Source organism: Phytophthora infestans, genomic scaffold (genome assembly GCF_000142945.1).
Source record: "Phytophthora infestans T30-4 supercont1.12 genomic scaffold, whole genome shotgun sequence".
Classification (NCBI taxonomy): domain Eukaryota; phylum Oomycota; class Peronosporomycetes; order Peronosporales; family Peronosporaceae; genus Phytophthora; species Phytophthora infestans.
The window spans coordinates 2,606,117-2,618,649 of NW_003303747.1; the positions used below are offsets into that span (position 1 = coordinate 2,606,117).

The following is a 12,533-nucleotide window of genomic DNA, read 5'->3' on the forward strand; positions in this document are numbered from 1 at the left end:
TTATACGTCTGATCATAAATACGCGTATAAACATCTCAAAAGACTGTCTAAAGTACAACTGGTGTTTAAGAGACACGGTACAGTGTACCCATATAGCTCTTTATACTGTAAGATGCCGAATAGAAGACCCGTTACGAGCATTTTTGCTACTTCAATTAAATCAAGTTAGCAAAATGAAGGATAATTACGCGTTAATACAGTTTTTACTTTTTACCGGTGTAAAAACTGTATCAAGTGTTTAAACGTCACATGTGTCTTTAATCAGACTGTCTTTCCACCAGTGCAGCAAAAGTTGGACTAAGTTACATGTATCTTCAAACGTTACTTGCAGCACAAAAAACTGATTACGGTAGAGTAGGATTCATCTCCTGCGGGTCCATTCATTTTTAAAAGGTTTCTTACACACAAACCCTTAAATTGTCGTACCATAAATACTCAAATCTTAAACGATGAAGCAGGTGCGCATAGCGAGAGGGACCAATTTGTCGAATATTAGGTTTTAATAGACTGATATGTGAGTACAGAGTCGCCTAACCCCTGGTAACCCATTCAGAGCTCATCCGCCCGAATACCGGTAGGCGCAGTAACTAGCACCAAACGCCACTGTAAACCCCGCCCAAGGGAACTTTAGTATTCAGGATACTCAGTGGGTCCTCTGTGGACCACAATCTTTTTTTTACGGGCGATCAATGTTCATACATGTACAGTCGTGCACCTCGTTTTCGGCCCCGGTATGGCTTAATAACCTGCACAATCTAATGATTGGGCCACATGCATTGCGCAAATGAGTTGCCCATCTCCTTTGGACCAAATAACCTCAAGGAGGGATGAAACGCCGCACTTCCGCCACGATGTATCAGCTCAATCACTTCACCATACAACAGCTCATTTTAATTTTGTCGCAAAAGGCCATGGCACGTCGCCCGTCCGCCTATTCTACGTTGAATCTCGCCAATAAGCAAACATTGTGCAGGAAGGCAGCCACAGAGCCATCATGGACACTGTCTCTGTTTTACAAAGGCGAGACGTATACCCCCGTCAATATTTATACAGCGATGAAGTGGTGCTCAGAAGGTTGGCAAGACGTATCGACAATGACCATACGAAACTGTTGGAATCACACTGGTATTGTGTCGAAGATGGATTTGAGATTTGAGATTTGTACTTAATTAAGGTAATACAAAGTAGTACATTTGAATTCCATCTGCTCCTCTATAAATATTAGCAGCTCGTAGACTCTATATGGTCCACCCCGCCGAATACGAGGTGCACGACTGTATTACTACATCGAAGTACATTTTCTTTACATTTTCTTTAATAAAGGGTGCACATTGTCATTGTGACATATGTTCCATCCACTGAACATGTTTGCGGTAAGATGGAGGCGTCGGGATGTGCTGCTCGTAATCCCGTTCGCAGCTCGCTGCGTCGTGTGCCAGAAGTTCTGGCTGGTTTTCTCAGATCCTACGATTTGACTAACCAATTTCTTTTAAACCTCCAGTGTGGGCCCAACAGTTTTTGCTCACGAATAGATTGGGACTTCCGAGTCGGGACTCACGGTTCCTTCGCTCATCGAGTCGCTACTGTACAGTCTTAATAAGCATGCCGTAGATTCAAAGCATACGTGTACTGTTGAGTATACATGTATCCTACTTTGGTGCATTCTTTTCTATACGAGCCACTCGAATGTAGTACAGTACACGTGCATCATACACTGTAAGTACAACTTCCAACTCGTCTACATGTTATGCTAAAAAAAATTGGTTTGACTTGAGTTATCCAGTGACTTTACAAGGTGTGGTAGCGGTTCGACATGGAGAAACCCTCGGAAAGGCAGCGCAAGACGCTGAGGGTGCAGCTCGGGGCGCTCTGGTCCTGGGCGGCTGTGACTCCGGCCACGAGGTCCACTTCGGACGTGATGCGGGTGATAACCTGCTCGCCTGTCTCTAGCTCAAACTGCTGAATAAAAGGGCACGTAATTGCGCCGTACCCTTGGCTCCCCTGTCCCCGCTGCTGCTGTGCTTCGTAGTAGACGTCCAGTTGAAGCTGCCCCGTGATCTTTATGATCACGTGCTCGCCTGCTTCTAACCGTTCGCACGAGGCGATAGAGAGCTGGAAGATCCGGAATTGCTCACGGTACCAGAGCCAGTGTAGCTTGAGGGACTCAACTGAGTCGAACTCCTCTCTCTGGAGGTCCAACAGACATTGCAACGCCGGGGAGCTGCCGTCTGCCAAACGGAAGTTGTGCAGGTCAAGTTTCTGTTGCTCGCCCGCCACACCGACTGCGTAGTAGAGGTCGCCAACGGCCTGAATAGGGTTCGGTCGCCCACTGCTGGAGATTGCTGCGCGGTGGGTCTCTAGCTGCTCGATATCTTTCTCCAGCGCTCTCATCTCGCCCGAAACCTTCTGCTCGTACTGGCGTTTTCGTTTCCTGTAGTTGGCCTGATTGATACGGCACTGCTCTTTCCTGCGTGCCTTCTTCCAGTCCTCTGAAACAGCTGCGGATGCGCCGGTGGGTGCTGCATATGACGTACCATTGAGCTTGTTACTGGCGTTCTGGACAGCGGAGGATCCGTATCCTGTTTCTCGACGCGCGATGGCGAGTGCTGCAGCCTGATCAGGCGTCAGTGTCGAGCGCCACGCAAGTTTAGCCTGCTGCGGGGCGACGGCGGCGCTGCTATGGCGACTCTGGGGGATGGCTACGGGGCGCTGGCACAACCGCTTTGAGAGTGTGGGCAGCGTGTCAAAGCGCTCGGGCGAGAGCGTCTTGGTTGACGGAAGCTGTGGCAGACGGGCTGCATGCATACTCAGGGAGCCCAGTGGATCTAGGCGCAGCGACGGCAGTGATATCGGTGTCATGGAGTCGAAGCTTTCTTTGACTTCTCTTTTGCTCGAGCGTTCGTTTTTAGGAATGACACGGAATGTAGACACCTCGAAATGTTGTGGTTGATGACGCGGTCTGTATGTTTGTCAAATGCCTAAACCTGGTCAAAGACGGTTCTTTCAACGCTCATGATTGGACAATGATCGCAATCAAAAAAAGATCCAGTAATGAAATAATCAACAGTTGGTTGACCAGCAGAGAAAAAAAACTTAAAATTTTGCTTTGTGGTAAAACCTAGGGTTTGGCAGAACGTTTACGCGGCAAATAGGGATCGCAAACTGTGGACCGCACTCTTAGTTTAAGAATGTCATTTTCTATTCGCACAGTTTAAGAATGTCATTTTCTATTCACATTAAGAATGTCATTTTCTATTCGCACAGTTTAAGAATGTCATTTTCTATTCGCACAGAGTTACCGGTATCACCACGTGGAGAGTTTTTCCTCAGCCAAAATTATGGCACAGTGCTGTATTTATAGGCCCACCCCTGGACCTGCTCACATCATCGCAAATCTGACGCTATCAGGCAGATTTGCAAAACAACGACGGGCTATTCTCCGTCTCGTCATCAACATGGTCAAGGTCTGCCCATGATCGGTTGGTACTGTACCGCTACAGTACGCCACAAGCCCGGAATCGCTCCGTGGAAGAGGGCTTGTCTAAATTCGCTTGAGAGCTTACCGAACAGCTCTTTTACGAAGCCTAGCGAGATGTCATTAACCAATTTTTCAAATGCAATGTACTCGAACAACATTTGTGGCAAAGCCTGGGCTCCTTTTACCGTGAGCAAAGTGAGCAGCCGCACGCTCGAAGACACAACAGAGGGATTTTACACTGTACAGTAATCGCCTTGGTTATTACAACTGCACGAAGGTTGGTACCACTGTTTAATACAAGGACAGCTACTGTATGTATCAGACATATCGAAACCTCTTGGTCTTCGACGAAACCTCAAGTCACTTTGTGCTCATGACCATGGGATCTACTATCTTTTGTTTATTTTTCATGGTCGCCACTCTGTCTATGAATAGAGAACAACACGCAATTTGATCCTGCTGGTTCATCGCCAGCTGCCCATTGAGGCTCAATCTGCAGCCTCAATTTGAGCGCTACAGATCCGTGTGCTAATCCTACTTTCGCATGCGTTTCCTTCATTCTTACTAAATCTGGGAGGATCAGGGTATTAATACAGTACCGATACATATCTTCAAACGTTACTTGCAGCACAAAAAACTGATTACGGTAGAGTAGGATTCATCTCCTGCGGGTTCATTCATTCTTAAAGGTTTCTTACACACAAACCCCTAAATTGTCGTATAAATATTTAAATCTTACACGATGAAGCAGGTGCGCATAGCGAGAGGGACCAATTTGTCGAATATTAGATTTTAATAGACTGATATGTGAGTACAGAGTCGCCTAACCCTTGGTAACCCATTCAGTCTGAATATACTGATATGTGAGTTCAGAGTCGCCTAACCCTTGGTAACCATGGATAATACAGTATTTGATTTGGGCTGTTAAAGAGTTTAGACTAAAAATTTGTTCAGTGCTTGTTTCTTCTTCTTCTTCTTCACAATCTACCCCAATCGTTATCAAAACTGTAGTCGTCATCTAATTTGTGCGTACATTCCGGTTCGTTCAGTATACTGAACAGGGCCGTTCAGTATACAGAATTCACTCAGTATACTCGTACAGTTATCTTAATCATAGAGATTCCTGATGTGGTTTATAAACAGCCAATCATCGACCAGAAAGATTGACAACGTGCACAACTACGATTTTCCTCCAGCCATGCGTGCCCCTGCCTGCGGCTCCCTGCATATCCTCTCTTCTCGCCTTCTACCTCCCCCCTCGTTTAGCCCCATTAGCAGCCGCACGTCTGCCCAGAAGCACCATATTCGCCGGTTAATATCGACGTCCAGTATGTTCAGCTTCTCCGCATCTTCCAGCGGGTACGAGGCGCCCGGCTCGTTTCACACGCCGTCCACCTCCTCCTTATTCGGCCAAGACGATGCGGAATCAGACCCTCCAGTGGTATGGGAATCCAATGTAGCGTCGCAGCGCCTGCAGCTCCAGACCAATTCGGTGGCCGACGCTTCAAACCGCTCGCTGTTTGCATTGAACCTCCAAAAGTGGACATACCTCAACCACGGTGCATTTGGGGCTCCCACAAAGGTGGCAATTGAGGCTGCAGCCCGTTGGAGGGCGCAGGCGGACGCGCAGCCGCTGAATTTCAATGATCGAGAGCTGTTCCCACTGGTCGTGCGAGCCATCAAAGCTTTCGCTGGCTTCGTTGGCGTCTCTAAGCCGGAAACCTTAGTCCTACTACCCAACGCATCTGCCGGACTGCATTCCGTGCTTGCATCGCTGTTAAGAGGAGAAAAGGAGAAGACAGTGGTGCTCTTCAGCACAAGGTACGGCGCTGTAAGGAAGATGCTGCAAGCGATTGAAGGTGGGAGTGGAGTATATGTACATGAAGAACCGCTGGCTTTAGAGGAGTCTTATGACGACCAAAAGGTAATAGAAAGATTGCAGAAGGCGCTGGATGCTGTACAAGCCACTGGACGCCAAGTAACACTCGTGGTGGTCGACCACATCACGTCCAACACGGCTGTAACGATGCCTGTGAAGGAGATTGTGCAGCGCTGCCACACCCGAGGCAACGGCATCCCCGTATTGGTGGACGGTGCGCATGGATTGCTGAACGTGTCTCTGAATCTCGACGACATTGGTGCCGACTACTACGTTGGCAACTGTCACAAGTGGTTCTGCTCACCACGCGGCGCTGCCTTCCTACACGTTGCAAGAGACAATGGCCCTGCTATCGATCCTCGTGTAGTCTCGCACGGATTCTTCGACGGCATGCAAAGTGCCTTTATGTGGACAGGGCTGCAGGACTACAGTGCATGGCTTGCATTGCCACAGTGTCTCGCCTTCTGGCGTCGTCAAGGTGTTACTGCCACACGCGAGTACATGCATTCCCTAGCACAAGAAGCTGCTGAGCTACTGTACTCTCGATGGGAGATGCCTGCCCACCTTGCAAGAGAACGCCAAGTTCCGATGCACAAACGTCACGCCATGCGTCTCGTACAGCTTCCGACTTCGACAAGACTTTGTGGCGGTGTCGAAGTGGACGGGAACAACCCGAAAGCCTCTGCAACAGATGCCAAACGCGTCCAGGACAGTCTCCACTATATTCACAACATCGAAGTGCCTGTCAAATCCATTGATGGTCGACTGTACGTTCGTCTGTCTGCTCACGTTTATAACTGCCTCGAGGACTTTGAGAAACTTGCGATCGCCGCATTAGAGCAGCGTTAAAGTTGCAACTAACTGTGACAGCTAAAAACGTTAACCGTTATCGCAAAAGGATCTTTGCAAGAGTCGCAATAGTCGAGCTGTTAAATGCGTTGGATACGCGTCTGGTTGGTGTCGGCACTGTTCGTTGATGTCCCAGCGGCACTAGTCCAGGTGAATCGACAAGTCTACGCAGAGCTGCAACGTGTGGCACCTGGGAATCCAGGCTCTGCCGATGCGTTAGTCTCCTGGTCAGCCTTGGACAATGCGCTCGAGGCCTCTGGCGGTACTGCTAGTGTCGAAGCCTACGAAGTTCAGTACGCAGTGTCTGGGTCAGGCGTCTGGCAGTCGCTGGGGGATTCACTGACCGGATTTCGCGTCGACTTGGGTGCTCAAGCCACGGAACACGTGCCCAAGCAGCGTATTTTCACTCGTGCAGACGATGGCGAGTCCATCAACGATGGGTATTTCCGACTTGGTTTGTCGTATGAAGGCTCCAGTCCGAGTATCCTGGGCGGACGAGCTACTGCTGGTGTGGTGACGCCTCCGATCGCTTTTGACGCCAGTGCAGACGCCATGAAGACAGCGATCGAGTCTCTGGAGCAGGTCACACAGGTGCAGGTGGAGAGGAATGCGCTGGACGCTGATGGAGCGTTCGAGTGGATCATTCTCTTTGATCTCGTGGCGTACGACGGCGAAGATCCGCTGCCGTTGCTGTCGCTGTATACAGAGACGGTGTCAGCTCAGTGGACTGGAGACGGAGACCAAGTAGCTGTTCAGTATCTGCGCATGGCTCCGAGTTCTCCTGGTCGACATCGACGTATTTGCTCGGATGAATGCAGCTACCAAGTCACGGGACTGCAGACTGGTCGAGCCTTCAGCTTCCGTGTTCGAGCGCAGTATTCGTACGCTATTGGCTGGAGTTCATGGAGTGCACGTAGTGAACCACTGGAGATCCCAGCGACACCAGTACCGCGAGCTCCTTCAACCCCCCGAGCTACTAGCGGCAACGACTTCTCATGTCACGATCTCGTGGCGTATGCGTCGAGAACTCACGCAGGAAAATGGCATCTTTGCTAGGGAATTCTTCCCCCGTCACCAGCTTCCAGGCTCAGCAACAATGCGACAGTGAGATCGGCTGGACTACGATCAGTGAGCGTATACCGCCGGGGTTTAGTGGCAACAGTGACACCTTTGTAACTGTTGTTGCGTCCTTGGATCGTCCGCCAGGTTCCACCTGCGAGTTTCGAGTTGCTGCGACGAATGCCAACGGCCAAGGACCTTTCAGTTTGCCTTCAGCCAAATTCACAACATTGCAAACAGCTCCGGGTGCTGTGGCGAACTTACGGGTAGCTCGAGACCCGCTTACTGTGGTCTGGAACACACCTGAGGTGCTGGGCGGTCATGCACTGGAAGAGCTAACCTACGATGTGGAATACCGCACAACTCTCGGCTCGACGTGGACGCGATTGCCAGCTGAGCTGGTGGACTGCAGCAGTCGACTCGCCAACATCTCAATGACGTCGCTGAAAGGATACACCACGTACGTCACGCGCGTCAGAGCGGTGGCTGAACGGCAAGCTGGTAGCTTCTCCCAGTCCGCAGAGTTCCTGACAGATTACACGGTTGAAGACGACTCGAACAGCGACAACGTCAAGGATTTAACCCTTGGAACACGCCAAGTGGTGATCGCTGCAGCTCGTCAGCAATGCGCTAACACACAGGACTGGTACTACGTCCAGTTGACTGGGAACGGCGGCAGTGGCGGCTCTACCAGTGGCGATGAAGCCAAACCTGGCGAGCACGGAGCTGTTCTTGTCTTTCCAGTCACGTGGTCGGGCGAAAGACTGGCGGAACATTCCTTCTTCTACACGGGAAGTGTCCAGACCTATCGAGTTCCAATTGACCAGTCTGCTCCTCATCTTGCGCATCGAATTGTTGCTCTTGATGTCTACGCCTGGGGCGCTGGGAGAGCTGGTGCGAGGTCGTCAAACGGAGCTTCAAGCGACTTGAGTAACGGCGGAGGAGGCGCCTTTGCACGTGGAGTTTTCCGTGTCAGTGCCGGTGATGCTGTGGACATTTTAGTTGGCGGTGGAGGCCTTCAAGACGGTCGGGGTGGGTTCAACGGCGGTGGAAACGGCGGCACAGGCGATTTCCCAGGCGGCGGGGGCGGTGGCGCGTCTGAAGTGCGCGTGAATGGACGAACAGCCGTCGTAGCTGCTGGAGGTGGCGGTGCGGGCTCGACGGATTACTGTTGTGCCCATGGAGGAGGCGGCGGTGGCTTGGATGAAGCAGAGTCTGGTCTTGCACCGGATGCGACAACGATCCCACTCGACTCACGTGTGACTGGACAAGCAGCTAGAGACGAATATCATTCCTCGAATGTACCGGGAGACACGAGAGACTTCGAGGGACTCTCAGCGAGACATGGACACCTCGACTGGGGCTTTGCTGCGAGTAGTGCAGACTACTCCGTTCTAGCAACTGGAGGCACAGGCGCCACGCCAACAACGGCAGGTGTGGCGGGGGCTGCAGGTTCCTATCGCTATTCTCTTGAAGGCACGTGTCTGTTGAACCCGCAGACATCTCTGGTGGACGTCGCCGTGTCTCCGTTGACAGCATCGCATTGGCCTTCGAATGGTCGAAATGGAAGTGGCGGAAGTGGACAGAGTGGCAAACAAGCGGGTGGAGGCGGAGGTGGAGGGTTCTTCGGTGGCGGAGGAGGAGGCGCAGGTGTTGACGGAGCTGGAGGCGGTGGAGGCAGCAGCTTCGTCTCCTTTAGAGACCTGTTTAATTCGTCCAAATCTGGGATTAGTGACGCTAGTCTGCGAGCACGAGTGAGTGACGAGACCGTAGACAAGCTCCAAGTGACTCCACTGACATCCTCGAGCGTCAAAGTGAGCTGGAAAGCTCCTCGTTTTGGCTTCTCCCAGCTCGTGGAAGGATTCGTGATCGAGATGGCCAATCGCTCCGTCAATGAGGACTTTCGTCTTGTACGTTTGGTCACTCTTCCGGCCACCGATGTCACGGAGAAGAGCGGTACTCTCACCCTCCACGGTCTTACGCCGACGGCTGCGTACCGCTTTCGAGTGAAAGCTTTGCTGCTCGATGGACGTGGCACTTTCAGTGATGTCGTTACGCGGCGTATGCCTACGAAGCCGAGGAATACGTGGAAACGTTGCGTCACTCGAACTGTAGACGAGGAGAACACGAGAGCAGGAATGCGCGTCACCAACACTCCTCCCTTGCAGCGATTTCCGTCTGCTAGACGAGGACATTCCCTCACATTGCTGGACAATTTTCTGTACATCTTTGGAGGAATGGCGAAGAGCTACGAGTGCAGCCGATCACACAAAGTGCCGTGTTTATTACAGCCGAGTCCACGATCAGTGTCCAACGATTTCTGGCGATATGATCTGCGCACGGAGACGTGGTGGTCTGTGCCTCCGCCAGCGTTGGTACCTTCTCCAAGAGAGAAACACTCGATGGCAGTGGTGAATGACCGCTTGATTCTGTTCGGAGGACGGCAGAACGACGTGTCGGACGCAAATGACGCCTCGACGTGGGGACCTCGAGCCCTGAATGATCTGTGGGAGCTGTCAGTCTCCTCCAGTACAGCGAAACAGACGTCAGTGTCGCTGGATTCTCGTCAGCCATCGGCTTTGTCTATTCCGGATGGAGGACAAGTCTTTGCGCTTGGGAGGAAGAGTGGTAGTGCTGGTGGAGAGCAACTCTGCGTTGTCAACGTGTCTGTGAGTGTGCAGATAACACACGCGTGTCCGCACACACTTGGCTTGCAGGTGTTTGGCCCCGGACCTGCAACGTTTCCAGGTCGACAGCAGAGTGCTCACTTTCCTGTTGATTCACAAGCTCGAGAGACGACGTGGAGCGATAGTCAAGGACTGAGGAGCCTACAAGGAGACAAGAGAGCGACTGGCACTGCGCCGAATGCCAGAGCGTTCCCTGTGTTGCTACGTAGTCCCGACGAAGCTGCAGATAAGAGTGAATGCGTCCCAAGAACGGAGAAACTGCAGTTCGTGTCGACGTCTAGTCTCGAAGCGCTCTCGGTCTTCCATCAGCTGCCTGTTGCCGGGAACTGGACGCTTGAGTTGACTGACACTGCAGCGGACGGCTTTGTCGGGACCCTGGACTCGTGGGACGTCACTTTCGACGTTGCGCCTTGCGTTCCTGCCTTCACGTGGACGAATCTGTCGTCCATAGCAACGGGAACGGCCCCGACCGCGCGGTTCCAGCACTCGGTTGTCGTAGTCGGGAGCAGTATGTTCATCTTCGGAGGCACAGCGGGAGGTACTGGCTCGGAGCTGAGCGACTTGTATCGACTGGATTATACCCGCAGTGTGGCGCTCGGTGTCGCGCCAACTGCTCGATGGACGCAACTTGCGTCTCTGACCGACAGAGAGAGCCCCAGTATCGCTGAGAGGAGAGTTCATGCAGGACGGGCAACGTTGCTGACTCCGTTTGAGTTGATGGCTGTCGGGCGTGGACTCAAGTCTCCTCGACGAGCGTCTCTCGGGTCCAGGACGGCGATGGCAGCTTCTCGCCTCGAGTCGCAACTGGACGTTCGTTTGAAGCGTCTCGAAGATCTGATCGACGGATGGAGAGCTGTCGCTACTGCATCTGGAGAGGATGAGAGCGCTCTTGACGAACAGCGTCCTGTGCCTCGGTACTGGGCTGCTAGCGCCTTTGTTTCCTCACTGCCAGGTAGTAAGGTGCCGCGTGTATTCCTGTTCGGCGGCCAAGATGACACGACGCTGCTGGACGATCTCTGGAGTCTGGAACTGGCTCAGCTAGATGAGGATTTCCCTCAAGATCGTCGAAAGAGTCAACGGATCAGAGCATGTGCGTGGAGACAAGAGAACTCGGCGTACAGGACACAATGGGCATCGTCTTGTGGGGCAAGCAATACGGCAGCTGCAGTAGATAAATGCACACTGGAGATGCTGCTGTTGTACGCATGGTGCGACGAGTATTACCAGTCGATTGGATTATAAACAACATAGAGTGTATCTATTATAATGAGAGCGGTTTTGCGTAGGAATCAAATTGCACATGGCCTTGCTTGGAAGTGATTGCTGTGTAGATGCTTGTTCAATCTTCCTTTACCATAACGTTACAGCAAGTTTGATAGGGGCCAGTATTGAAAGCTTCAACTTGGAGAGGATACCCACATTTGGCGGTGAGCAAGCTGGTACCAGCGAATTGGTACACTGATGCAAAGAATTTTTGGAGATACAAACCCGGATGGGTATTTTGCATCTGGACCTAATCTGTGTATGCTGATAATTCTTATTTGCGTTCCCCTCAATATCACGATCATTCTACCTCATAGCTCCCTGTTTACTGCAATAACGTATGAAAAAACACACCCTCATAATTATAAGGCGACGGAGTGATCCCGCCACAGTGAGTAATTTGGCAAGCACGAGCTCTCGATGGACAGTGTCGAGCGCACGAACCGCGGATGGGATGCCGGCTGACTGTTTACTTGCGCAAGTAGCTCAGCCACCAACCACTGGCTGGCCGCGTCCGCTGTTTGCTTTTCAGCTTCATTCGCGAATCTGCGTCGGAGACCACAAGCGCATCGAATTGCTGCCAGCGGGCAAGTGTTCATTGGCAGCAATTCGTCAGCGGCACCTCGGTAGTCATTCCTGTTTTTGTCCATCGGGTGAGTGAGTGCCTATTATCTACTGTAGTGCCACTCAATTTGCACACTCGCTCTTGTTTTGTACACCGTTTCTAACGTGATTGTTGTCACTTCAACAGCGGATGGGCTATCCAGTGAGTTGTTATCAATTGAGTGGCATGCATCCAGTCACTCACGTGAAGGTCGTGCGCAGCTCCAACAAGTTCAAGGCCTACAAGAAGCTCGAGCCCAGCTTGTCCCGGCGGGCATCTGGCACCGGGTCCGACTACTTGATTGCTGTCGAGATTCCAGACGATATTCATATTCATGTGTCTACACTGTCCTGTCAGACCGTCACACCGACCGTCGTTGGACATCATTGGGTTGACCAAGGCCTATCGAGGCTCGAGTCACCCACGCTGACAACTTGAAGCTGTTCAAGGTACGGCATCTGGTACCTGCAACTCGAAGCACGCCGAGCAACTGTCCTGGTAAGCATGGTCGAGGGCGATTCATGGTCGAGCTCAAGTGTCATCAGCAACTGCGGATGAAGCGACATCAAGGTGCAAGTGAAGTTCAAGCATCGAGGCACCAGCTACTGGCACACAACAAAAGTCGAGTTGCATCGTAGACACATTATAGTGGACAAGTTGCATTCCAAGGCAACTGCGTGCGGGTTAACCAAGCTCAAGCTCAGCGTGCTCAAC

The 12,533-nt window shown here is 51.8% G+C and overlaps 4 protein-coding genes across 4 annotated transcripts; 3 read left to right on the forward strand and 1 right to left on the reverse strand.

Annotated features, from left to right (window-relative positions):
* Window positions 1-1,608: 1,608 nt before the first annotated feature.
* Window positions 1,609-3,859, reverse strand: PITG_08159 (uncharacterized protein; the record flags this gene model as incomplete). Its single annotated transcript, XM_002904275.1, has 3 exons — window positions 1,609-2,959; window positions 3,564-3,584; window positions 3,843-3,859. 3 exons carry the CDS (start codon window positions 3,857-3,859, stop codon window positions 1,789-1,791), a joined length of 1,209 nt encoding a protein of 402 aa, XP_002904321.1.
* Window positions 3,860-4,808: 949 nt separating this feature from the next.
* On the forward strand, window positions 4,809-6,206 carry PITG_08160 (uncharacterized protein; the record flags this gene model as incomplete). The annotated part of the gene is made up of 1 exon (XM_002904276.1): window positions 4,809-6,206. One exon carries the CDS (start codon window positions 4,809-4,811, stop codon window positions 6,204-6,206), a length of 1,398 nt encoding a protein of 465 aa, XP_002904322.1.
* Window positions 6,207-6,290: 84 nt separating this feature from the next.
* PITG_08161 (uncharacterized protein) lies at window positions 6,291-7,186 on the forward strand (the record flags this gene model as incomplete). The annotated part of the gene is made up of 2 exons (XM_002904277.1): window positions 6,291-7,087; window positions 7,153-7,186. 2 exons carry the CDS (start codon window positions 6,291-6,293, stop codon window positions 7,184-7,186), a joined length of 831 nt encoding a protein of 276 aa, XP_002904323.1.
* A 60-nt stretch (window positions 7,187-7,246) lies between these two features.
* PITG_08162 (fibronectin type III domain-containing protein) lies at window positions 7,247-11,194 on the forward strand (the record flags this gene model as incomplete). Its single annotated transcript, XM_002904278.1, has 2 exons — window positions 7,247-8,867; window positions 9,051-11,194. The coding sequence occupies 2 exons, from the start codon at window positions 7,247-7,249 to the stop codon at window positions 11,192-11,194; spliced, it is 3,765 nt and encodes a 1,254-aa protein (XP_002904324.1).
* Between the last annotated feature and the right edge of the window lie 1,339 nt (window positions 11,195-12,533).